Source organism: Saccostrea cucullata, unplaced genomic scaffold (genome assembly GCF_032062105.1).
Source record: "Saccostrea cucullata isolate Sc308-1 unplaced genomic scaffold, CSIRO_AGI_Scuc_v1 ctg138, whole genome shotgun sequence".
Classification (NCBI taxonomy): domain Eukaryota; kingdom Metazoa; phylum Mollusca; class Bivalvia; order Ostreida; family Ostreidae; genus Saccostrea; species Saccostrea cuccullata.
Genome location: NW_026935400.1, coordinates 148,910 through 176,850, shown reverse-complemented (window position 1 = coordinate 176,850; position 27,941 = coordinate 148,910). Strand labels below are relative to the sequence as shown.

The 27,941-nt window shown below is 34.1% G+C and overlaps 1 protein-coding gene across 4 annotated transcripts; it reads left to right on the top strand.

Annotated features, from left to right (window-relative positions):
- Positions 1-28: 28 nt before the first annotated feature.
- LOC134242687 (disks large-associated protein 4-like) lies at positions 29-27,941 on the top strand. 4 transcript variants are annotated; one of them, XM_062724783.1, is made up of 10 exons: positions 29-94; positions 926-990; positions 4,960-5,097; positions 6,797-6,848; positions 11,170-12,775; positions 21,329-21,861; positions 22,316-22,421; positions 24,179-24,270; positions 24,720-24,866; positions 25,942-27,941. In XM_062724783.1, the coding sequence occupies exons 5-10, from the start codon at positions 11,242-11,244 to the stop codon at positions 26,200-26,202; spliced, it is 2,673 nt and encodes an 890-aa protein (XP_062580767.1). In that variant the 5' UTR covers positions 29-94; positions 926-990; positions 4,960-5,097; positions 6,797-6,848; positions 11,170-11,241; the 3' UTR covers positions 26,203-27,941. The 4 variants fall into 4 exon arrangements, with proteins under 4 accessions (XP_062580767.1, XP_062580769.1, XP_062580771.1 ...); XM_062724785.1 differs by having other exon boundaries at positions 30-94; positions 4,960-5,039; XM_062724787.1 differs by lacking the exon at positions 4,960-5,097 and having other exon boundaries at positions 30-94.

The window sequence follows — 27,941 nt, the reverse complement described above, 5'->3', positions numbered from 1 at the left end:
AACGCAAATTGGATAATTTTTCTCAAGCGTGATTTTAACCATGACATTGTTTATTTTCGGCGGGACGGATCAGTTCATGTTCATTCAAATTATTGTGAGTAGTTTAAATTTTATAGTTAGATTTAAGTTTATATATTCACAACTCTACGATTAAAGTTGATTAATTGTGCTTCAAGTTGAGTAGCTCGAGTTCTTCAAATAAGGTAAGTCAAGAAATAGGTGTGATTTTTTTTGTAAACAAAAGACAGGAAAATATTGACATGAGTGATTGGTCCTCAAATCTCCAATCGAAATTAATTGGTCTATTTTTAAACAATCCTCTACAAGTGTTGGTTTTAATCACAAACCAATCATTATAGTGTTTAAGAAACATTAAAAAAAAACCAGATTAATGCATAATCCGTGATGTACTCAGGTTACATATCGTTCTCTGCTCAGTGCTTTGGTTTGTTTATCATTAAACACAGATATTCTATTGAAGTATCAATATATGTATTCAGAAATGAAATATAAAAGTATTTGTGCACTTTTCTTAACATAAAAGGTGTTCAAAACAATTATGTGAATTGTCTCCCTTAGGATATATTTCAATATCAATTCACCCAAGATGATCATAATTTTTTTTTTTTTTTTTTTTTACGTTTTATTTGTATTGTTGATTATATAGGGATTTGAACATAGCATAATTTTAACCTGTTTTGATCCATATCATTAATACTGTTTGCTTCAAAAATACTATTAATAAAATTTCTTCCTGAATCCTGATCTTGGGTAGGTAGGTCTGCATAAATAAGTTTAAACCCACACACAATGACACATACTTAGGAAACCTCAACTCAGGATTATATTCTTCAGAATTACAGCTATACTTGTCAGCAATTTAAAATCCACTCTAATCAGTTTAAATGAATAATTTCATATTCAGTGGAGAGCCTTTGTGTGGGGACATTAGAAAGTGGACCGAAGTTATACTCAGTATTGTCTGCTGTGGTAAGTATTTTTTGAAGTACTTTGCATATATGTTAAAAATGATATACATATGTTATTTAGTGGAAGAAATAATAAATTAAGAGCTAAAGTGATGCATTTGAATAAACCCACTGTGTACAAATTCTGTAAACCTGATTAGACTGGCTGCAATGGCTGACCATTCTGTCTGAGATATATGTTTTTGGCACTTGCAATGGGTCAAATGGCTAGGTCAGTGTTGTTCCTTTCCCAAAATTTTACCAGACATTCACAGGCGCAGCTGTCCTTTAACTTCACAATAAGTAAAAATGCAATAAAAGCATTCAATATTTTCTATCTGCTGGTTAAATGTGTTTTTCCCCTTTTCATCATGGCTTTGTTTTTATTTTAAATGAACAGGAAATTGTTAAATTGGCTGGTGTTCCTATTTTTTAAGAGCAATATGAGCTGCATGTTTGACATTGGAAAATTTTGTTGCAAATTTGTAATTAACTATTTCAATGACAGAAAAATAAAACATTTATAAACTTCTATTGTTCATTTATGTGATGGAAGAACTATTTATAAGCTTTGATTGAAACAAAATTGAATTATTGCCATCCTGTACAATAATGATTTCTTATATGATACTGTATATTTGGTCGTACAGAAATATTTCTTCTTAAAACATTTTTTAAACTTTATTTTGGGCTTATTGGTCATAAGGGTTTAAATTACATACAAATAAATCATAATAGCATATTTTACCTGCAAAATAAAATTTTCAAAAATGCAGCTCATATTGTTTTAAATTTCGTACCAAAATCTGACCAACCATTTGATTTTCTAGTGGGTCATTCCAAATTCAAGTCGAATACTAGAATGAGGCATCTTTCTCTGATAGAAAGCCTTTGATCAGTATGGAAATATCATTACACTGCTATGCAGTTCTAACAGAGAGTTTGAAGGGTAGCATAAGAATATATGCTAAGAATTAATCTTAATTAAATATTCATGTGCATGCATATGAATTAGGATTGTAGACGGCATTGTGATTGTAATCTTTCATTCATTGAGTTTTCCTGCTGGTAACAAGGTGTGTGTGTGTGTGTGTAGGCTACTGGAACAATAACATTTGATTAGGCATTTTAAAGTTGGTAAACATTTTTGTGGGATATTGATTTTCTAGGTACATGGCATTGAAAAAAATGGAATGGTGAGTGCTATTATAAATGAACATATTACTTGTATAATAATATAATAGTAGATATTAAAAACCTGGTTTAATGACACTGAACACCTGAAGAAGAAGTTGACTTATTAAAAATTATACGCGTTTATTAGGATGAAAAATATTCCAAGCGTCAAAGATTAAGAGCCCTATTAGCTATTATATGATATACTCAGGCCTTTCAAAATCTGCCGGTACCCGGTACTTTTACCCGGTTGGATTCATTCATGGTACCGGCCAAAATATTCAGTGGAGAAAAAAAAATCGCGTGAAAATACGATAGGCCCTACCATGTTTTACAAAAGTTGTGGTTACGTAGCTTTGTATTATTCTTTAGTTCGTAATGGTATCTAATAACGTTTTTGATTGGTTAGTCAAGAAGATCATTAAAGCGTTTGAATAAATGAAACAAAAGAGATTGCGTAACGCGTCTTATAGATCTTGTCGAAAACGAAAGTAGATTTCGATATCAAATGCCACCGTCACTGATTTTGACAAAAGCTAATGACTAGGAATATATTTTAAATAAATACGGCCAAAAAAATAAAAAAAATAGGAATCCAGGTGTCAGAAATGAAAGTGTCAATTTAAAGCCATGGTAACGAGTTTCACAAAAGATTTTAAGATACAAGGAACTAGACCACGGAAAGTCTTCAACACAATTGACCGATAGAGAGACGGACATGAACAGTAGATAGTTCTTTGACCATCTCTGTACATTTTAATAGCCCCAACTCTTCAAATTTAAGTGTCAAAATCCGCAGCTGACGATATAAATTACTTGCAGTCTTGAATATCTGCAACTTTCTGATGAAACAAAAGGACATAAAACAGAAACTATTTCTTTTGCCACACATTTAATTCTTTGATTCAGCAGTTTTCTAGTGGTCAAGAGAATGACCTTGCGGACGTTTACTTTCTTCCCAATGTTGTAACCATATCCAGTAAAGTGAGGGAGTCATATCTAAATTTTTTTTGTCTCCAGTCTTGATGTCATCTTTGTCTAATTTACACATGTATATTATTTTATATGTACATGTACCAGTGCATGAAAAATATGCTGAATTTATTGGTACATGCTATGCATCATGCAGTGCTTCTTCTAATTTTTTTTTTTTTAATCTGCACTTTACTGTAGAACAGAAATGAATTTGATTTAATGCAAATACAATTTCACTTCTCTTTTATCAAATTTAAATTTTGAATTTCCATTTCCTTTCGTGACTCAATAATTTTTTTATATTTAAAACATAATACTTACAACTCAAACCTTGCAAAATTTTTTTGAACACATTTATATAAACAAATATAGCATAGAACTTTGAAGTTTTACCTAAATCTTATTCTTATACTCTGCTCAAATAACTAATTTTTTCTATGTAATTCCACCCATCCAGTGCTAAACTTCACATGTAATGTGTATTGACCAAAAATAAACTTTGAAACATGGCATAAAAATAACACTGATAGCAGCATACTTCTATGTGTCTAAAAACCAGGAAATGCTGTCTGGTGGCTTCTAAATTTCAAAATTTTTCCGGGGGGGGGGCATGCCCCCGGACCCCCCTAGCAGGCTCACGCCTTCGGCGTTCGCCAAGTGGTACCTCCTATTTTTGATAAAGTACCACCTGGTTCAAATCTTTTTGAAAGCCCTGTATACTGCTAGGTGAAGATAGCTTTCTAAAGCTTACCCTGTGATAATGAGGGGTAAAGATGAGGAGATCTGTGGTACAGATGTGATATGCAGGGATAATTGACTCCTAGGCCTGTCAGATCTGGAGGGTAGAAATAATAGGGGCAACAGATTCTTTATTGATACAGAGGGAAAAGTAATTGGGAATGACTCGATCCCCAGACCCTGAAAGTTAGGATATATATCATGGAACTTTCTCTTTAATAAAGAGAAAAGAAAGAACAGTATTACTGGGTTCTTGATTTTGCTTAAATTCTATCATCTTTTGGTAACTTTCTGAATTTTAAACTTCTAAAATTTTGAAATGAAGTTATTAATAATGATTTTTTAGAAGAAAACTAAATCTTTTTCTAGTAGAGTTTTGACTGTTTGATGACTTGCACTAAATTGAATCAATTCATTACTAGGACAATGATCAGTGTTGTATTTTTCCACTTCTTTCACACGGTTACATGTATTTTTAACAGGAAGGACAGAAGTTATGGGGGTCAAGTTTAAAATAATTTTTTCATGTGTCTTATTTAAGAAAAGGTCGTGCAAAGATCAAGATCAATGATACATTTCAAGTCAAGATTGCTAATTATATACATAAAGCTCATTTGTTTTAGGCTGGCTAAAATTCTACATTTAATGCACCTAAAAACTAAAAGCACCTAAATTTTGTATATTCCTGTTGAATGGTTCCTAAAAGTCTAAGCAAATCAGAATACAAATTTTAAAATATTAGTGTGCTTAACTTTCAAAGTGCCAAGAAAATCTTTCAAAGCCTAGACACACTGGATGTGTTATTTCTAAAACTAACTTAGGACAGCTTTACAGGAAACAATGTTTTGTTTTATCTATTAAAAAAATGAAAAACTAGTCTTTTTGGTATTCATCTAAATTGATGGGAGCACAAAAGATACATCTTTTGCATTAATAAATTTTGCATTGTCTTGGATTGCAATACCAGGCCAGTTAACATCAATTAGTATTCTTTTGGACTTGTAGGGATTATATAAGATGTGTAAATTGATATAGCCATATAATTGCTTTGATCTTGCCTGCACACTATTTTTAAATTATAAATGTGTATTGATTTTTGTAGGTACAGGTGCTTGCTTACCTTGATCTGAGTCAGTAGAGTGCTTTACGGGAGCAGTAAACGAGATTGTGTGTCTAGCTAAGGTTAGTTTATTCTGCAGGGAGTGTTCACAATATTACAGCACATCATGGTTTTCGAGGGGTTTGTATTCTTGTTCTTTTTTTCATTTTTCTGTTAATTTTTCAACTGTAGTATCTGAAAGTTTATCAAGTTGTTGAAAATTTGATGAAAAGAAAAGAATAATGTATTACAAGAGAGACTTGAATAAGAATGCCTTCAGGAATGCAACAGCAGACAGACTAGAGCCTTCATAATTCTTAGATTACTCATGTATGCAGTAGCAAGATTGTAGATTGCTTTGTTACAATATAAAAATACTCTGTTATAAATTCAAAACACAGGTATGTTTCTTTGTAGAAAAGATTTCTGATATAGCTTGAAGTCAGTAACCCTCCTATGTGAATGTGTGTTTGTTTACTCAGTTGTAAAATCTTGATTAAGTTCTCTTGACAAAGGCGTCTGACCTTGTACTTTCGGATGTTTAACTGTTGCAGATATATCACATATAGCCAGTGGCTCTCATCAGTGAAGTATCCTTGAAGATATTTTCATCAAGTTAGCAAACATTTTAGGAGGAAGCCAACTTAATTATTCTGGCAGTAGCTCAAACTCTGGCTTCATGATTTAATAGCTTCTAGATCATGATGAGCAGATTTTGAAGTTTTGGCTCAGGGAGGATGGAGATGAGAAATTGGATTGAAAGGCCAGGCTGTAGGGCAGCTTCCCATATCACACAATCCCTTGATGTCATGAAATGATGAAATGTTAAGGTCCTGAATTGTATTGATTTGATTCAGTGATGCACTTCAGCAATGGTATGATAAATGTCAGATAGATTTTTCTCTATCAGCAACATTCAGTAGGCCTTACAAATGTGATGTTTTATATTCCATACAAAATTGTACAAGTTTTTAGTAGGATTCAATAAAATAATGCACCGTGTCTGTTCATCAATCAACACATGGCCTGTTCCCTCTTTATACATTGATGAATGAATACTGAAGTCCTTATTATATAGACATTTATCAACAATATTGATTACAGAGACATGTTTTCAGCTCTTATCTTCAAATTTTGAGCTTCTCGTTTTGACAAACATATTCACAGTTTTTTGTCTGATACTTAGTGAGTTGTATGTCTCTGATCCATCCTGACAAATTGTAGGCATGCCATACCAATGTGCGCATCAGTATCAGATTCACATGAAAGTGATGACAAAAATAATGTGTAACCATAGAGATGTAACATGTAAACAATTGATTTGATAAATCATCCCTAGCAGTTTTAATTGTTCTCTGAGCAGAATATGACTTCAGATGAAGTATTGAGGAGCCCATTAACTAAACAAACAGGGCCTATTATATCCATTCTTTCAAAGTGATATCATTTTTTAAAAGCATATTAACACTGCTACATGCTCTACACCAGACATAATTGTATTGGGTGTATAATTATGTATATTTGGCAATGTGCAAACAGTTTGCATCTCCAAAAAAAGAAACAAAAAAACCCGTAAAAATCATAAAAAGTTTGTAAGGAGATAATTGCAAGTGTTTTTGGCAATTACTCTAAAAATCTGTAAAGAGCATCCCTACTTTATGGTTAGTGTGTGCATGAGTCATCTTAATGTATGGCAATAATTATTGCATTAGTCTAGAGAACTGCATCATCTTCTCCATTAGCTAAAAAACTGATGAATGTGAGTGTAGCAAGAGGCTACCTTTGACCTATATTGTATGTTTTTTTTTTCTGAAAGTTCATAGCCTTTCTTATATTACAGGTGTGGAGTATACGGGACCCCCCACCCTCAGTACAAGGACAGAGTAAATCAGGTAATAAATAGAGAGAAAAGGAGAGAAGAGAGAGAGAATCAATAGATGCTGCATGCCAACCAAGACTTAATCCTATAGGAGTCAATACCTACTCCGACTAATAAACAGACAATATAACCCCACCCTGACAGTAACCTTCACACTAGATAATGGGTCTGGAGGGGATAATAGGGGCCCATACTGCCCACTAGTAGGCAAATTATAGGTAAGACCTGTAATTTACAGGTGAGCAATCAAATTTTTGATCCATTTGTTGTGGCTGGGAAGGACCTTCAGCAGCGTCTCTCACAATGAAATATACGTAGGCTTTGTGGGGCCCTCATTTAATGGTAGCAGTCCCTCACTCTTTTCCCTAGAGTTAAGAGGTCATAGGCATGTCAAAGGTCACATCTTGACAGCCCAATACAGCTTCATAAGGACATATCCATCAGCATACGTTATAGCAGATTTATTGGCTAGTTTATGAGAAAGTCAATAAAATTGGTGACTTCTGTTGTATATGCAGTGGGTTAGTATCTTCAAGGCCCCCTGCTAATGTTAGCTTTATCTCTGTATAAGATTGGAAATCCTGACGGTTATTTTTATTCTCGGATTGATTTATGCTGTGGGGTAAACGTTTGATCCTGACTATTTGGCTTTTAATTAAGAAGTTCAGGCAGATCAGCTTGATCAATGTGTGTTTGCGATTTCCGAAGGTTTTCTGGAGGATAAACACCCAGGTGAATCTTATTGACTTTTTAATGTGAAGCAGAGAAAAACAACAGCTTCCATTTCTCTTCATCCAACTGGATTTTGATCCTTGGTCACCTTCCAGCATCAGAAACTGGCTATAACCAATCAGCAGCTGAGGAAGATTTTTTTTTATTCAAACTCTTCTCCTCAGTAAATACATAGAGCAGGATTCTTTCTGCTTGAGGAATGTGCCGTATTCAGTGCTTGTTTATTGTTGTGTTTCTGCAGACATGAGATTTACTGAGAGTTGATAAGACAGGACTTAACAATGGCTGACCAAAGGTAAATATGGTGACAGGTTTTGTTTTAATCATTTGTAGATTTAATCAGTGTTGATAGGTTATATATGGGTGTGCTTAAGAAAGTGAGATTATCAGCTTGTGTGTGTAGCTACCTGGCAAGGTAGTTTTTCAGTGTCTCTCTTCATTTGCCAGATTTATATAAAGTACTGTATTTAAAGCAGTTCTAATTTAATTATACTTGATAGTAATTCATAAATTTTCCCATAGAATTAAAAAGCTTGTTTTCTTTTATGAATTTGATTATTTTGAAATGAAATTTTTTAAATTAGTTTTAGATCTATGGTTCATCCAGGATGATTTTTTTTAATAGCATGCTTCACAATTATGTAATTTACACATAACAGGACATGAAGGCACATAAACATCAAGAAAACTATCCATATTTAGTTCCTCGGTGATTTGAGAAGGAAAACATGGGGAAAAATATCAATATAATTTTTTAAGCTCAACGGTTACAACAATGAATTTTAAGATGTGTACCTTTGGTGCTGAAATGTAGTCACATTAAGATTTAATACTTATTGTTCAAGAATCACAAAGTAAAGGGAGTACATTGTATTAAAATTTGATACAGAGAGCTTAGATTAGCAGAGAAAATGCAGCAATCAGACATTTATTTTGGCATTGTTAGGTACGGCAAATCACACGTACAGTTGTACTTGAGTTAGTAAATTCAGCTTGCTATTCTTTCGCAGGGAATATACGTAATAGAATTGTAAGATAATTTCTAGTTTGCTTCTAGTAGGTATACATATTTTTATCTTTTTCAAAGTTACTTTCGCAAAAAGCCTATATAAACTTTTAACACATGTTGGCATTCTCTAAAGTAGAAGAAAATTCAAAGAAAAACAACCAAAGTGTCATTTTCTAGTTACATCGGATAACAAGAACCACTTATTGTTTAGCTGAGAATGCAAGCTCTGAATGCAACTGGCAGTAAAACTTGAATCCAAGGGATTCAATTTTTGAGGATTTCTAGATGTTTATACAAGTTAAAAAAATTAAATCTTAGAGCCAACTCAGCCAAGGCAATTAAGTTTTGGGTAGGTAAGGAATGTATTTTGTAAACTTTGGAGTGTGGCGTGCTGTCAATATGTTGTGTAGCTGAAGGAGTTACATCAAACTCGGAGATAATTCAAAGGAAGTTAAGTAAGGCCTGTCATGTGGGTTTACTCAGAGGAGGGATGTGCCCGAGTAGGAATTCTGTGAATGGATCGAAAAGCCAACTAATTGTTTCTCTTCAAGATAACTTCTGCTTGATGGCACCTAGAAACATCCTAGCATGCAGACAATTTGCCAAACTATGAAACTAATTATACCATTTTGGAGATAGGCAAGATGCATAATCAATGTTTTGATAAGAGATGGGATTTTTTTAGTTCCTCTGATCTTTAGAAAATATCCCAAGGTACCGTATGATATATTTATGACTTGATTTTTAATTGGAAACCCTATAAAACATTTAAAGATTTATCTAGCAATCCCAGGTGTAATCTAGTTTGAGCTGGTTTACTTCTATCTTGATGATAACATGCTGTGCAGTAAAACCTCTAACTGATTGCTTAAATAACATATACATGTGTATATATATATGGTCTACTTCACTTTTATAAGATAACCCTAAGTGAATGGTATTGGTTTGTTTGTTTGATCTGGATCAAATATTGAAAAATTGAAACTCCATTTACCAGAAAGAGAGGGGGTGTATGTGCATGGAAAGGGGGTTAGATAGGAAAGAAGGAAATTTTTCCATTAGAATTGTGTCCTGCTGTCCAATATTTCAGAAATAAAAGCCAGGTCTCTATGCACACATTCTTAGTATACGTGCATGTAACCATCCAACAAAGAAACTTTTATCATTTTAGTGAATGAATTTATCTCAAGTTCTTTAATTCAGTATGCACATGTGGTGTTGAAATAAGGATTTTAAAAAATTGAATGAAGTATTGATTGCTGAAACTTTTCCCGTGTTCATTGAGACCCAGCCCTTTTTACTGGTGTCTTTCTTTGGCTATAGGTTCTCTGAGTGATATGGAAGATTAACATTTTTACTATATCTATACCCATGTAAAGCAAAGGGTATTCAGTTTCTTTATTTACATTTAATGGGATAGTTGTAAAGAGTTTAGCAAGAGTACAAATGTGTTACTACCTGTATTATCTGTTGATCAATTGAAGCCTTTGTGTTACTTGACTGGAAGCCATTGTCAGATTTAACGTTATTAAATGCCTCTATCAGTTCCTTCTATCTCCCCACCCCTTCACCTACCCGCATTATCTCTGGATGCGTCTGGCTATACATTGTACTTTCTATACTGCTATATACAGTTTCCTGGTAAAGTTATCCCAAACCACAGATCAAGTAAGTCTATTTATTTTGTATTGGCTTGAAATGGGGGTCATGTGCATTAACTCTGATCACCACTTCTGGCAAAAATGGTGTTAACTTCTAATACCTTATTTGATAGGTATTTTAATTGCTTATGGTATTTGACTAGGGTCTTCAATAATAGTTTTAAATACATACTAGTTAGGTCTTGTCCAGGTAAGGTTACTAAGTGTTTAGCTTGATTTATGTAGCTTGAAATGATTGAATGAATTGTTAATGTAGGTCATAGTGTCAATGTTTTAGCTATGTTAGACAATGTAAATCGATAGACACAAGGTACGTAAGGTGTGCAGTGTTGTTTTGACAAGGTTCTGTTTTGTCATAGACATGACCATGAGGTTCCTAATTTTCCAAAGAATGGTGGTCTGTGAATGTGGAATAAGTGCGTTCTATTTTTAGTTTAATATGTTTGTCTTGAGGAACTGGTTGGACTGCAAAAAAAGATCAGGATAAATAGGTGAAGAGATTTTTCTTTGGTCACTAACAAGAGAAGAAAATTCATGAATCCTTTAGAGCAGCATTGATTAAAATCAAAAGGAGGATATGAAATTATGTATGTACTATTGAATTAGCCAAATGAAGCTTTTTATTAATGATCAATGGGAATTGTTAATTATTTCCCTGTTATTATTTAAAATAAACAGAAAGGTGGAAATGTACATATCTGTGCTTGCACCTCATGGAAATGAATTGCACATTGGAACATTATTGTTTAAAGATTTGCTATTGTATTTGCATTTGTTATAATATACAATGTTTTATAAGTATATAGTTCAGGAGGAAATGCATTTTGGACAGCTATTGTAGAATTATACCATGGGACACTGTATTGTCTTCAATATATTAAAATATAATACCATTTTATGTAGTTTGATTACATTCAAATTTTATCTTTCAGACTAATCTGCCATCATGTTTCCGTGGAGACCGCTGACATCTGAGTGTGTGACCCACCACCCTACTCATCGCCATGGATACCTTAGCTCCACAGTCTGTGTTGGACCACAGGTCTAACAAGAAGGAATCTCACTTGGTCTCGGATCACATCACGCGGCAGAAATCGGCCAGCGGAGTGCAGAATCGAGACCCAGAAACTGAGGAGGAAATCGATGTTAGGATACCCCAGCCATACAGAACAAGCTTCAGTGCTGTCCTCACACCGGCTAAAGTGAAAAAAGAAAGGAGTCGATCAACAACTCCGACCCGGGTCCTAACATCCAGCATGAAATCTGAACATGGTGCCACCGCTCGTAAAGTGAGCCCTAAACATGTGACTTATGATGCTAAAGTTACTGTGAGACATTCAGACTCATTTGAGCATGAAACGGATGTGCTTCAAGGGGAAGAGCTGAATTCAAGTATAGATCCAGCTTTTGACCCTTCGTTTACTGAATGTGATAGTCCAAGGGAAAAAACTAATTATTCAACAAAAATTAAGGAAATGACTGAGTTAATTGTGAAGGAATACCCTGTGCAGAATGGTGTAGATGTGACAGATTCTAGTCAAAATAATACAAAAAGGGTCATGGGACGACAGAATGCTAAAAATGGAATGGCCAATGGGGGCTCTCCTACCAGACAAAAACCAATGCCTCCTGTAAATGAGTTGTCCAGGGAGTATGAACATGACCGTACAGTGAGTTATAGACAGGCCATCACCAACAAATATTCCGAAGAGGTGAAGAGACTTGCTGAGGCGAAGATTGAAGAGAGGTTCCCACCAGGGGGCAGAATCACGCACAATAATCTTGTGAAGGATGTCAAAGCAGAGCGGTCCAATTCTGTGCCTTCCCATCCTGGTAGGGACAACAGTAACAGACTGACTCCAACAAAGCGGTCAGTTGGGGGCAGCATTGGGAACTTCTTTAGGAAGTTGTCACCCAGACTTGGACGAAAATCTCCCAAAGACAAAGGATCTACCTCAAGTATGGACACTGCTGGATCTCAGCAGGAGGAGAGCTTCTCCAGAAATAAAGTGAGAAGCTCTTTCCTGAAGCTGATGGGTCGTTCCAAGCGACGGTCAAACTCCCAGTCCCGGAGCCAGGACAGTTTGGATGATTTTACTGCTGATCGTGAAGCAGGCTTTGTCCAGGACGAGAAGCCAAACCAAATTCCAACCGCTTCTAACAGAATTCTGAAATCCATCGAACAAAACACCATTGCTGAGAGAGATGTTTACCAAAGATTCAAAGAAAAGCAATCACCAAAGAGTTTATCTGAGGACCCTCAGCCCCAGGGTGAGGGTCAAAGACAATCGAGACCCCAGGCCATGAGAGCCACTGCAGCAGTGTCACCCCCGGGGATGAACAAGGAGAACCTCACGGAGATGGATGGCCCCAGCACTAGTGGTGAACATTATAAAGTGGAACCTCAAGTTAGAGTGGCGTCCCCAAACTCTGTAGATGTCCATGTGGCATCAAAGCCCCCCAGGATCCTTCAAACATCTGTACTGAGTTCAAACGAGGACTCCATTGGCAATTGTTCATTGGACAACACGGTCACAGGTAAGTGGAATTTCGCTGTGTTTAAAAAAAAGAAATGGCTAAAACTACTCCTTTGTTGATGATGATTTTACATTTTGCCTGTATTGACATTCCAAAATTTCAATTTCATGTAATTGTTTTCACTAATTTTCATGGGATTCAGCCCTCAGTTAGAGTCCTTGGAATTTTTATTCAACTGCTGCAGTTGACTGAGAGACTAATCAGAATCTTTACACATTCTCCTCAAAACCAAATTAATAAGAGTAGGTAAATGCTGATTTTGTAATGGAAATTACAGAAAAGTGTCTTTGAAGTGAGAACTATAATATCTCAAGGTCTATAAAGTATTGGCAGTAAAAATATATATCATTGTATTAATTTACATGTAGGCTAAATATAAAATGTTCAGGAAATGAATTCATCTTTGGGGTGTGATTAGGTTGTGAACAGAAGGCCTGGATAATGGAGAAAAAAGATTTATGACAATTCGGGGAACTATTTGTCTGAATTATTGATGGTGCTATTTTCTGCTCCAATTTCCTGCCAATTGATAGGGCAGCGGACAGATAACTCTTGCAGTCTTCAGTGGTTCAATGGTAAATCAATGTTCCAGTAGTTTATATGAGAGGTATATATAAAGGGAACATTGTGATGATTTTCATTAAAGCTGCCAGTAGTCCATTGGTAGGTTTTGAAAATGACTCACCTATGCAATAAGGCACCTTACTTTATATATTTACCTGATGAAGGTAGAATAATTAGATGTGTATCAGGAGAAAGTTTTCTTGGGCCTCTGCCAGACAAGATAAAACAAAACATTGTACAACATAGACCAGTCACACTTAAAAAAAATTGACATCCATCACGAGTATCCATGTCTGTATTGTTTGTTTATGACATGATCTCCCCTACACTGATTAATGTCCGCTCAGAGCAGGTGTGTTGGACAGAGCCCAGGCCTACTTAGTTATAACTGTGTACTCTGGTCAGTGGACAGGGATATTAAAGGCGGACAGTACTAAAAGTATGTAATTTTTGGTTAAATTTCCTAGTAGGATTTTAACATTACTATAATGCTAAAATTCACTTATTTAATTATCTGATTTTGGGTTTAATTTCCTCAATTCTATTTGTTTTTAATAATTTTTTACTTGATTACACATACCAGTACACATGTAGTTTTGGAGTGATGCAAAAAAAAAGTTAAATTAAAATTGCTGCCTGTTAAAAATCTGTTGTATATACACACAGGCTGCAGATCATAGTGCAATTTTCCAATGAAATCAGCTGAAAACTTTCCTTACTTATTATATGTTGGTATAGATTATCATTTCATGCATGAAGCAGATATGTAAAGGAAATAAACTTTCAGTCGCACTTATGCTTTTGATATAAAAGAATCTATTGATCATTTGAAAGGCTATCGGGTACTTTAAATGGTGTGAAACTATCTCTGAAATGTCAAAAGAAAATTTATCCTGTCTTTATGTAAATAATGTAAGGCCGGAGCCAATACACTACTCCTCAATGCTATGATTTAATATTTTCAGGTTCTTACAGATAAAAATAATCTCCTTCCATTGCCAAAAAATTTAAACCTTTTAACAGGACTCAAATTCTGAAAATCTTAATTGTTGCATGTCTAGTGCTGTGTGTGGAGAATGTGGAAGTGACTAATTCAGAGGAATATTAAAAGTTTTTATATTTAAATAACTGTCTTTCTTGGGATGGTTAGGGAGTTAACAATTTACAGAGAAAATATACTCGTATTGTGTATAAATACAGTGTGTGGTATTTTGTACTCTTTCAAAGTGACTGGGAGATATCATTGGTAAGTTTTCTTGGTAAACATACAAGTTATTTATCGAAAAACCTCAGACAATGGTTTTGGATTTTCTACATCAAGTATGCTGTTTTAAGTCTCAGTTTCCGAGGGGGGAGTGACTCACTGATTCGCTTGACTCAGTGATATGCTAGATTTAACCTTGCTGCACATGTTGACATGTTATGAGTTGCAACCACTGGAGTTTTTCCTTGAAGTTATGATTTCCGTGCACATAAACATTTTGAGTTAGACTGACCAGCTGAGATTGTTTATCTAAAGTTGTCAGGTTTGGTATGAATAGAATCTGTGGTGACCACTAAAATTTTCACTATCTTAATGAAGCTATTTGGTGTCATGTTTACCTCGGGTCAGGAATAACAAGATAGATGTGTAGTCTGTAAACAAGGTAGGTACATGTCTGATTAGGAAGGAATTAGAGACTGGTCAGCTGTCTTAAACGTCCACCTGGTATTGTGATAAATAAGCTAGTTATAAATCGGAGTGTCATCAGTGGCAAACAGTAGCAGCTCCAGGATATAGGCCATTCGTTACTCGTCAAAATCTGCTACATTCCTGTGGACCAAGGAAGCAGTGGCCTTAATTACCGGTAAGAGTGGAATTTTATCAGTAATTACAGCAATCGGGGTGAAACAGGTAAGTAACAGGGATATAGGAAGGGAGGGGCCTGTAAATTGTAATAAAGGTGGAAATTTGTCACCTCGGGAATACATTTCACTTGACATATACCTGTAGATGTTTTTTTCTAAGGCAAATAGGTCAGAAAAGAAAGTGAAATTTAATTCTCATGTAGTGTTTCAGTCTGTAAAAAGTAATTTTAGAATTTTCATTTACCCTAGTAAATAAAGCATTGAATCCTGGCTTCAGTTTAGGCTGGAAAATTAAGGTTCATAGATCTTGTATGCATTGCATTTTCTTGCTAGAAATAATCTTTTGGAATTTGGCTAGTGTAGTGAATGGAGGATTTGTTTTAAAGAAATTTTCACTAGCACCTGCTGCAAACAGCAGCCAATAAAACAGATGTTAAATGAAAAAATAGATTAAAACAGTTGATTAAGTAGTACATGTTAAAAAAAGAAACGTAGAAATAAAAAGTTCTTAATTAAAGCAATTATGAAGTAAATTTTAAAAGTATTAAAATTCTGAATTGCTGACACAGGACTTTTACTGTAAAGTTATAATGTTCTCCTTGACACTGCCTGGGTTTTACTGATCAGCATCTAGTTAATATAGGGGTTGATGGCAATCAATAGTCAGCTATTTATCATGTTTAATATGGCATGTTTAATACCAGTACATGTACGTACACATCCAGTGGTGTTTGTTTGACCTCTGACCAGAAGTGGCACACCAGGTGACCACTGGACAATTAATTGGTTGTTTAATTCTAATGAGCGATTATGTGGTGTTAATTGGTCCAGACCATTTTTACCTGGGGAGATCTACAATGCAGACTGGCAGAGATCTTTAAAATCTCTTGCTTGATTGGAGAGGGACAAACTGTTGACAGTTTCAGGTTGATCGTGTTGATATGTGTACAAACATGCTTTTGAATTTATTTGATTATGGGACAAAATAATTTAACCCAAATAAGGGTTTGTGTATGATTCTGGTTCTTGATCTGGAGTTGACTGGAACTCTTGTGGACTGTGGCACACAGGCCTGTCTGTAAAGCAAACCACACACAGCCTTGGTTCTTGTTATTTTTCGTAGTGGATATTTGGAATGCATATCAAGTTAAAAATGACAGAAACTACAGGTAAACTTTTATACAAAAAATAGGTGTCATTTGCCAATTCTTTTACAGGACACTTGTAATAATGTAACCATGATAAATATTTTTATGCAAAATTCTTAGAAGAAAAAAATTACCGTATGTTATTTTGGGTTCTTTTTCTGAGTAAATTTTGAATTTCAAAATATTTAGAATGAAATTATACATGTGAAAGCGTTTTTTTCATTTAAATCTGAGAATATTGATGAAAAAAAATCAATGGCAGTGATCAGATGTACTTTATGTATAGAAGTAAGAGGGAGTGAGTCACTAGATCAATACCATAATAATGTCTCACCTGATCTGCCTGCTACTAGTCTCTCTCTCTCCTCTCCTCTCTCTCTGATAATTTAGGTTATAGGCATTCAAAAAGTTTAGTTTGCATGAGTTGACTCATTAGAGGAGGCAACTCAACATGAAATTACTATTAAGTCTGTCCCCCTAGAGAAAGAATTGTAAGCCAGGAACATTAATGAAACCTAAGTTAATGCATTGCAGAAATTATTGACAATGACATTTCAATAATCATCTGTATAATGCTAATTATGATTAGTGGGAGTGTGCAGTAGGAACAAATATAACTCATGGAATTTTACGTATTGAATTTGGAGCCCCCTGAATGTTGTACTGTTCTCTGAATCAATGATTTTAACATTTTATGCAATAACATATAGATGTGTAATTTTTTGAGATATTTCTAAATATTATTATACAGTATACAGCTGACTTCTCTATTTTCGTTTTTTATTTTGATTTTGTTTCCTGACACATTCTATTTAGATTACGTCTTTGTGTCCACTCAGAGGTATATTTAATTGTTAGGACTTGTTTTGAATTTTCTATTGGCAGAGTTAAGTCGTAGTTTTGCTTTCCTTCCAATTTGGCATTTAGTTTCAACTGTTTATTTCAATTCTGAGATTTCAAAGACATTAAAGAGAAAGAAAAATGATTAGGACTGTTTCAAGATCTGGGGTGTTTGAAGACATGCAGTGTTTATGTTGGCAGGAAAAAAATTAAAAGGAAAAGCATATTTAATGAAATAAACAGTCTCAGTCATTTAATTTAATTAAGTTAATATAATTTGTGTGTTAATGCTAGACTTTGTGTTGGAGTTCAGTCATTAAAGAGAAGTGTGTTTTGAATTAGTCCCCATGTGATCAGAGAACCGTGACCAATGAGAAATTTGACGCAGACATGACACAGGCCGGTTCATTCAGTGTTACATTGACTGGTTCATACATAATGTTATACATTGGAATGGACTTGTGAATCATTCTGTACTGACTGGCCAAATTGTTCTAAGGATGAAGGGCCCTGTTCCACACGCTGACCCATCTAAATGTATGTATAGGCCGTCAATTCTGTATTGTACTTGTCAAAAATTGTCACTCCTCATTATTTGTTTAAGTCAATTAAGGTCACAGAGGTGGAAAATGTCTGATATTTTCATGAATTCTGACAGGTCATATGAAGGGTAAATCAAGGTATACGGTGGTATACTCAGTTTTTGTTTGCCTGGGTATGATCATTTAATCTTTCGATGTTGTTATAATCTTCTGGAACATCTACAACCCCAGTTCCTACTTTCATTTGAAATTCAGGTGATATATCCATCTCTAGTAGAGTTTTAAACTGTTAATTACTTCATTATAATATATACATTCTCAGTAAGTTTATTTGGTTTATATTCTTCATTTTATACATTTCAGAAATGTGATCTTTCTTTGTTCCTAATTGCCCAGCTTCATATATTAATTAAGCCCATTCTTTTTTATTTACTTGAAAGTTTTGAGTGGTTGCAATGACCATGCAGTCTTTGAACTAATGAACTTTATTTTGATTTCCGACGAGGAAGTTTTTAAGATTTCTGAGAGTTTGTAATACATATGTTTCTATAGCTAAGTGTACCACCACTCCTCAGGAATGACACATAGCTGATATTAAATGTTTTGGATTCAAATTTTATGTTTTGAAATGTTAACAAAAAATAGTAATCTCCATATAATGAGGTCCGGGAATGTCTTGAGTGTATCCAGAAACAGATTCTGATGAAGAAGATAAAAAAATGATTAGCATGAAGCCATTTGAGTTTGAGGGGTCTCTGTGAGCCACATTAAGCTGCGCTTGGCCTACTAGCTTCCTGTTGGCCTGGTTTTCAGTGAGAGGAGAGCAGGCATGTGCGAGGAAAACATATCAGGAAAATATTTAGTATTTGATGAGTTTTAATCATTCTCTGGATAGACACTGTCTACTGCGGTATAAAGCTGGGCATTTTGTATATATTTGGTCTGTTTTCACTTTGGTGAGTAAAATTGTTGTTTAAAAGTAACTTGAAAATATCTTCCCTGTTCATTACCACTGAAATCTTCATGTTCCGTTTCTTAGAGGAAATTCAATTATATTTTTTTTCTAAATTGTATTAGAAAAGAAACAATGATTGTCACATGGAATCTAGCAGTTTTTACTCAGTTGTATATTTATTGGATTATCTCAGAGCAAATTGGATTTCTCCAGATTTATGGAGACGGTAATCAGAAATGATTGATATATGGGCCCTCATGTTTACAGGGAAAATTCCCTCATTTAGAGCCTGACAAATCTTTAATCTGTTGCTTCATTTCTAATAGAAATTAATGATTTGAATCTTCTATTTCTTGGCTAAGTTACAGTTAGATTAGTTTCTTTGGAGCTTATGTGGTTAAAAAATTAATTTAGAAAAAGGAGTAATTATAAACTTATACTCTTTATTAATGTTCTTTTTTAATTAATAAATTCAATGACTAATGATTTTCTTTACTGTCTTGTGTGTATATACGACTGCCCTTAGCAATGTAAAGGCCGGTTTACACTATGCATCTTGACACATGCATCTAAACTCATGCTTCAATTTTGCCTCATGCATCTTCTTATTTACACTATGTGTCTAGATGCATGCATCTTTAGAATATTTTGTAAAGATGAAATTTATCTACTAAAAAAAGTAACAATGCCTTCAAATTTCATTTCCAAATTTATTTTAGCTGAACAAATCAATCTTAATTTCCTTTTTATGATAATTCTTGGAAGATATAATTTATATTTATTCCAAAACAAAAACTCCTCTATATTATAATGATCAAATAAGTTTTTTCTAATTGTAGTTTTAATCAATATTTTCGGTTTTTGTGTATCTTGGGAAGCTATTTTTGAAACTATATGAAAAAAATAAGGCTCATGATTCAATATCAACTCTGACCTTTCTTTTCATTGGTCAGTTCTAATAGAAATTAATGAATTGAACAAGTTCTATTCCATCTAAGTTCAAGATGCAACACCCTTTTAATTTGACACAAGGGGCTTTTACACTATGAATCTTGGCACATGCATCCAAGATGCATGTGTCAAGATGCATAGTGTAAACCGGCCTTTAGATTTCATAAACATGATAAACATATGATAAAGGAAGTCTTGGCTGTGACATCACACAGACATAAACACAGAATTTATTATGAGAATATTTCAAGATATCCTCAACAGTTCACAAGGTCAGAGTATTAAATCTAATTAACCTCTCTACTTAATTACTGGTGTATTTTATGTTGGATATAAATGGGAACACTCAAGTTGTCAGAGTGCATCATAAACTCTAGACTCCATTTTGTTCATCTTCCTGGCTTTTGCAGAGAACACATGCACCTGCAGTTATGCTGATTATGACGAGTTGACAAGAAGTTTATGAGTTTTTGAGATCAGAAACATTATGTAGTATGTTAGAGTAGAGTTCCCATATATACAGTGTGTAGAGTTGAGGGGAAATGACCCCTTCTTGTGTGGTTTTACTGGTTTACAAGTTCACACGTAATGTTTGACTCTGGGGACAATACTGGAAACTTGATCCCCAAGGAGTCACATACTTTTTGAGGAAGAATATCTGAGAAAAAAAATTGAACAAGTTAAGGGAAATTTATCATTTCAATTGATATGAAGGGGGAAGAGATGGAGAGTGATTCATTTTTTAGAGCAGGTAATGTAACTGTATGAGATACTGGCAAAAGTTATATGTGATAAAGTCAAGGATGCAAGGTCTAGTTTTTTAAAGTAAGAAAAATTTCCTTGATCAGATTGTCAGTTTAGAAATGAAATAGATGAAGATAATAATGATCCATCTAAAAAACAAAACAAGCAATATCATATCTGTAACATGTGTAAACAGGATATAAAACAGTTACCCCTAGAAATTCCAGAGTTGGGATTAGGTCCCAAGGAGGAGTAAGCTTCCCCTGTTGACTGGTCACACCGGCTCTGAGCCGTATGTATTGATCAGGTAGAACTCGGATTATGTCTTGTCAACCTGTGGAAAGCTTGGTTAACTTTGTCATGTGAAGAAATTTTTTTGTGATTTCTCTGTTTGACTATTGATTTAAAATAACCACTGAGACCTGCTTCACAAGCTGTCTCGACACACCTCTAACCTCAGTCATTGATTCTAGACACTTGTTGCAGTCTACACTGATTTCAGTTCACATCAAGGTTGGTTTCTCTTTTTAAGTTTTAACACTTGAAGATTCAGTTATGAACCTTGTAGCATTCTTGTTGGGAACTCACTTAGTTAATGACATAGAGAAGCCTTGAGAATCTAAGGACACATTCTAGATGGTATATGGAGAAATTATAGGAAATGCCATTACAGAGTTTATCTGTGTGTCAGAAGCATGCATTATCTGCTGCTGCCAGGCCTAATGTTTTTAGTGTCAATGAATCGAACTCAAAAAGCCATCTATGTAACAACTGCAGCGAGACTGATATAAAATTATATTGACTCAGAGGGAATGTGCTTCAATCCTTCCCACTCAGATTATTTCTTGGAGGGAAAAGCTTTTAATTTTACATCAGTTGACATAGATGTTTTCAGTGATCACTTTCTCAAATGTTATGCCTATGTAGTTCATATAAATTAAATGTTTATTATTTATTACAGACAGTGAATCTTCATTGAATCAAGGAGGATCCAGTAACGACTCCAAGCTACCAGCGTTAGGAAGCAGAGAGAACACAATCCGATCAGAAAGTGCCCTCGGCCCAACCAGAGGGGACCGCTATTCTGAAAAAGTTCGCTCAGCCTCAGAAAATGGGGCATTCTTCACAAACATGCCAAAACTGGCCTCAACAGCGGATGTGGAATTCAAAGAGTGTACAAATACTCCATCATATTTAAAACTTAGTTGTGCTGTGAGTGGTTATGGGAGATATAGTCAGTACAGTTCATATAAATCTATAGAGAAACGCTCACCATATTCTAGCTGTTCATCTTTACAATCGGATTACAAAATGCCGGTCACCAGAGTGACCTCCCCTATGAGAAGGACTTCTGCCTCAAACAGTACTCTAGAACTGGGCCTTATATGTCCCCAGCCCTTAGTGTATGATAACGGACTTGTTACTAATGGTGCATCAGGGAACGGACAGGGTGTGTTACCAGACGAACACTACCCCACAGGAGACAAACAACAGGTAAACATTACTGGTGTGGAGGGTGGGGTGGGGGAGGCATGCACTGTCCTTAAGGACTAGATATCATTGTGCACATCTACCTCTTAATCTTACAGTTAGATACAGTGATGAAAATAGCCAGATCAAGAGTATCAGGAAATCATTCTAATAGTTTTTGCCGTAATTAAAAAAAAGATGAATATTAATGAGTTGACTATTTACTTTGAATTTAATTTTGTGTTCAGAACTTTAGATACATCATTCGAGTTCATAAGCTGGTAGGAATAGATTTATTGGATTGTGTCTGTTGAGCTAAATATACTTGTAATATATCATGTTTATATAATGAAACTGTCCAAAGTAATTCTTGAAGAATTATCCCATTCATCGTATTAAGTGTATCCAAGTGACAGAAATGAAGAATCTGATATGCTGTGTTAGACTTGAGTTATGACTCTCCTGGATCTATTTTTAGGATGGGGAATACTTCCTGAGACTTACCCAGCAGTGGGAAGATCGATTAACATCCCACTGTCGTCAGATAGAGGGAGACCTAGAGAGTCCCAGCACCCCAGAGGATGGTAAGGAATTAGTTCTTATACTGACGATAGGTCTAGTAACATCAAAAAGTCCACACTCCCCCAGTGTGTAGGTTTATCATGCCATAGGTTAAATTTGCATCCATATACTGGAAATCACTTTTTATTTATCATACTAATCATGAGAACTTTATGATAGTGCTGGTCATGCATAATTACGCACATGATACAGGATTGTGCATTTCTATTTGGGATGAATGCTGTGAAGGATCAGGGCAAAACACATAAAATTTCAATAAACTCGCGTATTATAGAATTCCTTAAGATTATATACACACTGAGCAATGACCACAATTCGTGAAAATTTTGTCTCGCTAATAAAGAATCATTTTATTTTTGTGCTTTGAGAGTTCTATCTCAACAGCGAAAATAAGGTGTCATGGCTGTAAAATATAAATGATCTACAGTACAGTTGAACTTTTGGTATCTCAAACACCAACAGCTCAAATATCATGGATATGTCAAAGTGATTTGGAAGTCCCAATGACTTTTTTTCCTTGTGAATTTTACACTAAATATCTTTCAAGAATTTTTATTTTTTCGCTTGGTGCAATCAAGTTTGAGATAACAAAATAAGACTGTATTTAAAAGTTCCAGTATTCCTTCTGGTAGTAGTTTATCGTAGTAATGGAAGTCATTTATGATAGTGCTGGTCATGGAGGAGGAGAATTATATTTGTTCTAGGTTATAGTTAGAGCACTATATACATGATACATTTGTGCATTTCTATTTGGGATAATGATCGTAGACCGAGTATTGAAGGATAACAAGGCAACACACATTTAGAAACATTTTTGGCCATACCTAATATACAAACCATTTGTCAGCGCAACCCCTCCGCTCTACATATATACAGATGTGTAGTTTTGTAAACTTGGATTCCCGCACTAAAAACTTAGGTTTTTGGCCATACCTTTTATATAGAGATGAACAGTTTGTCAGCCAACTCCTCACCGCTGCACAGAATATTTGTATTTATACACACCACTGTGCATATTACCACCCTATATTTGTAATTTCACACTTTCCAACCTTCACATAATATACAGATACAGTTTGTTCACAGACAAACTGTTGTACATAGTTTTGTCAACCTATGTATTTAGCACATTGTGATTATTTTATCCCAAAGAGTTTTGCCTATTATTCAGATATTTTTTTTTATTTAATCATTTTGATTCCATTATTTAGTACAACTTAGTGCACATTTAAATGCATCAACAAGATCATTTTGATGTGATATTTTTAGAATTATTGCCGTTTTTGACTAATGATAGTGCATGATTATGTGTTTCAAAAAATATAACTTTTTCTTTGATTGTCATTTAAAACCAGAACAGAATAAAGCAAGGAATTCACAAGATCTGTTTCGTGAATGTAAAGAGTCTATTTAAGTGAGGTTTGATCACTTGCAGGCTGTTGTTTTTGATTACATAATTTTGATTTTTATGTTCGCAGTTGATCATTTAAACAACAAAATGAATTTTAGATTTTGTACTTTGATCAAACTGATAAATATTATTATCTGAAATTGATGATTTAAAAAACTTCTAGAAATTGCTTAAGTGTAAAGATTAACATGAAAAATCAGACTTCCTACCTTTTGTAAATAAATTCAAACTCCATATTACAAAGACTTCAAAAATGAAATTTAGATATAAATGTGTAAAATTGCATGTTTTTTAAAGACAGATTACATTTTTAACATTTGTCTAACAGCTGTCCCTTTTGTTTGACAGTGCGAGGTAAAATCCGAGCAGCTGTGGGTAAAGCTAATCTGCTGATCTCTCAGAAGTTTAAGCAGTTCCGGGAGCTGTGTGCTGAACACATGGTGAGTGATTTACCCTGAAATAGTTGAAGCTTAGTGGAGAAGAGAGCATTCATGTCCTCTTCTCTTACAGGTCTAGCAACAAAATTTTATTCAGTATGTTCAAGTTTCTTCAATAATAACATAATTAAATCCAAGGTCATTTAATACTCTGTTATTTGAAATGGGCACATGATCAAAAATAGATTCTTGATTTGTTATTGTGTAAAGACACTGTTTTGGAAACCCCAAATTAGCTTTTCAGAATATTCTCTCTCTCTTTTTTTATATTGATAATTCCAAAAAAAAAAAATGTTTTGCTCAATGCATATGTCGACATTTATAAAATCTTTTTAATTTTTTGCATGGGAAATAGCACAAAATTCTTGGCGGAACAAGTACAAGAAATGTTCACCTTTATGCAATTAAAAAAAAATGAAGGGATTGTAATATATTTATCATGTTTATTTTAGAATCCTTCTGAGGATGGTAAGGTGTTGAAGTGGGCAGACCTACAGGGGTTCTGGGATATGATTAAGATCCAGGCGGACAATATTGATGACCACTTTGCGGAGCTGGACCTGATGAGACAGAATGGATGGAAGGAACTCGCAGTCCATGTAGGTCACAATGTGCAGTAAAGTCAACAATGAAAACTGCTAATATTGCTTAAATATCTTGAATTTTTCCTCACAAAAATAACTGCATTATCTGCAATATAAGGGATTAATTTTTATTATTATTTTATTGAAGAGCTTGTTTTTATTTATCAAAATTTTCTTTTTAAACATAAGAAATTTTTTTTTCTCTCTTTTTCCATGTCAGACCAAACATTTTTCTACTTTCTAGAATATGCAACTTTTTTCTCTCTGTTTTTTTATATGTCAGACCAGTGATGTATTGTTCAATTGAAAAAATAGGCATCATATATCCGTATCAAGTTTTTGCACCTAATGCATTTGTTGATGTTTGAGTTGCTTAGAAGTGGATCGATATAGTTATTTAATAACATCTAGCATGTAGGAGATTATCTGATCAAGAGAAAATTGGGTCACAGTAATATAATTAGCTATTGATTTTCTGCTCCATTAGAAATAGATAGTAGCAAAAGAACCATTAAACCACTAATAGAATGTATAAAAACTCCAACAGCATAAAAATAAACATTAATTTATACACATATATGAACCAGACTCTGAGTTGGGGTATTATTTACATATTAAGGTCAGACATAATCCTGAAATCTCTTTAATGTTAATATCTTTTTAAAGTTCCCTCCTGTGTATAGGCTGTTCCTATTTAAATGTGTTGAAGGATAAATTCAATGGGGATTTCTTAATGTAATTGAGCAATTGTATCAATCTGATTACAGACATAATGTATCATAAGATCTCTTGTCCAGGCATTTATGTTTGAGGTTTCAAGCCGTTTATATATATACATGTAGAATAGAAATGTTTTCAAAACTATTTAGCAATTGTATTTTTCATATAATCCCAAAAAGATTTCCACAGAAATAATTTTTTGAGTACAGAGAAGATTTTTTTATTTTAAATAGAGCATAAATTTATATATCATTTTTGTTTAGATTCCTAAAAAATAAAGTACATATCTATTGTACAAAAATAATGCATTCAGTAAAGTAGAACACCATTATATTTACAGAAATGCTATAAATGTAATTTTGTTTTGTAGTCAAGAGGAAGTTCTGTAAATTCAAGTCCAAAGTCCGGAAGTATATCACTGAGTAATGGTAGCACACCTAGCGGAACACCGGGATCTCGAAGGAAAACTCCCAAAGCAAAAGACACGCCAGATTCCTCGCCCGAGAGAACGGAAAAAATGAGGGCAGCAGCAAAGGCACGCGAGGAGGCGCGCAAGAAAATGCTGGCGGATCGACGGGCAGCAATGAAACAGAAACAAAAACAGGAGGATGTGGAGATATTCGTCTCCTGAAAACGGATGATAATGTACGAAAATGTACAAGTCTGTCGAGGTGGTATTCAACTCCTCAAAGAAGTGAAAACAGACCTTATTTATTACTGAACTGCCAAAGTGTCAAGTATTCTGAAGCAAGTACTGGTGCCATAGAAAAGGTGTTATGATTTCATTTTGATGTGAACTGAACAAATTCAAAAGGCCAAGAGAAAATTTCGGAAGATTTTTAATAGTGATATCGCACACTATTCGTGGCCAGCAAGTTCACTATATACTCCCTGTCTGAAAAAAGATTGGATTTTACTTGTATCTGATGTTGTTATGGCTTGGAAACTTTGTGGTTGATATCCAATGTGCAATATTTGTGAATTCCAAGGTTTCGCTGTGTGTATTGCATTGTTGACATCCTGGGGTAATTTGACCATCATGTATAAGTGGTCATGGGTATTTATGTCGCTGTTGTTGGGAACAACAGATTCAACATAATGCATATTTATTTACAATGCCAAATGTGCCAAGAGGTATTTTGGTAAAGAGAATTTTGCAAGGTTTTGAGGAAAAATGTTTTCTCTAGGGGGAGAATATTTTGTTTATGCATACAATATTCACGTTTTAAACACTGGAACAGAAAATTTATGCAAATCTAGTCATCAGTGAGAAACAATCAATGAGCATCTAAATGATTTGAAAAACAGAGAATTTTATGACTCGTTATGCATTGTTCTGCTCTTGGGATAAATAAACATATGTAATATATTTTTCTTATCTACAACCATTTTGAAAAAAAAGTGGAATGGATTTTCCAGACTTCAAACTTTCAAAAAACTTTCGCACTTCGAATTTGTATTTGAAAGATTGATGTCTGGTGAAATTGGATTGTTAAAAAAAGCTGGATATTTTGTTGAATTTCCCAAGACAAATTCCTTGCAAATATTTCTAAGGGAGGTAATTCAGATTGGCATGAAATTTTTGCTTCGTTTCGTATTAAATGATATATGTATAAATATAGGTGTATAGATATTTTGCTCATGCTTACATATAACATTGCTCATATGTTGAAGCCATTTTAAATAAGACCCATTTTTCTTCTACCTTCTGTTCAGAAATAGATTCAAAGCAGTTAAAATAGATGATCTGCACATGTTGAAATTGAGTTACTTTTTTTGCATGCAATTTTTAAAAATTAAATTCTTGTCTATGGAGATATTCACTTGGATTTTTAAACAATTGTTGTTTTAACCACCATGAATATTCTTTGTTTTAATGATTGCATTACAAATGTGTAAGAATTGCTTGATAGCTTTCTTAAATTTTTCTATTAAACAATAAAATCAGTCGTACACACACCAGTGTATGGACATGTTTATGATGAATCTCATAGCTCTCTCATTGTCGTCAGTTATTTATTTGTTACTTGTTAATGAGTTGCATCGGTTATCATATGGTTATAAATATCGTATTTTGTTATTAGAGCCAATGTTTGTGTTGTGAATCCATTGTATCGCAGAACTTTTATCACTTATGGTACTTCATCATACCAAGTTTTCATTTGTCTAAATGCTGTTCTTTTTTTTCTCTTGGAAAATTTTTTTTTTTCATTAAAATTGTCTTTCTGTCAACCCAGGGGGAAAAAATATCCTACAATAATACTTTATCAAAAAAGTAAATGTTGTGAATTTGAAACATATTTGTTAACATTAATGTTACAATAATCGCAGTGCCTATTTTATTTCATTCAATAAAATGTTACCAGATTA

Coding starts and splice junctions, on each gene's coding strand:
- LOC134242687 (XM_062724783.1), top strand. CDS start 11,242: ATGGATACCTTAGCTCCACAGTCTGTGTTGGACCACAGGTCTAACAAG. Junction 12,776..21,328: donor ATTGGACAACACGGTCACAG/GTAAGTGGAATT, acceptor TATTTATTACAG/ACAGTGAATCTTCATTGAAT. Junction 24,867..25,941: donor GGAAGGAACTCGCAGTCCAT/GTAGGTCACAAT, acceptor TTTGTTTTGTAG/TCAAGAGGAAGTTCTGTAAA.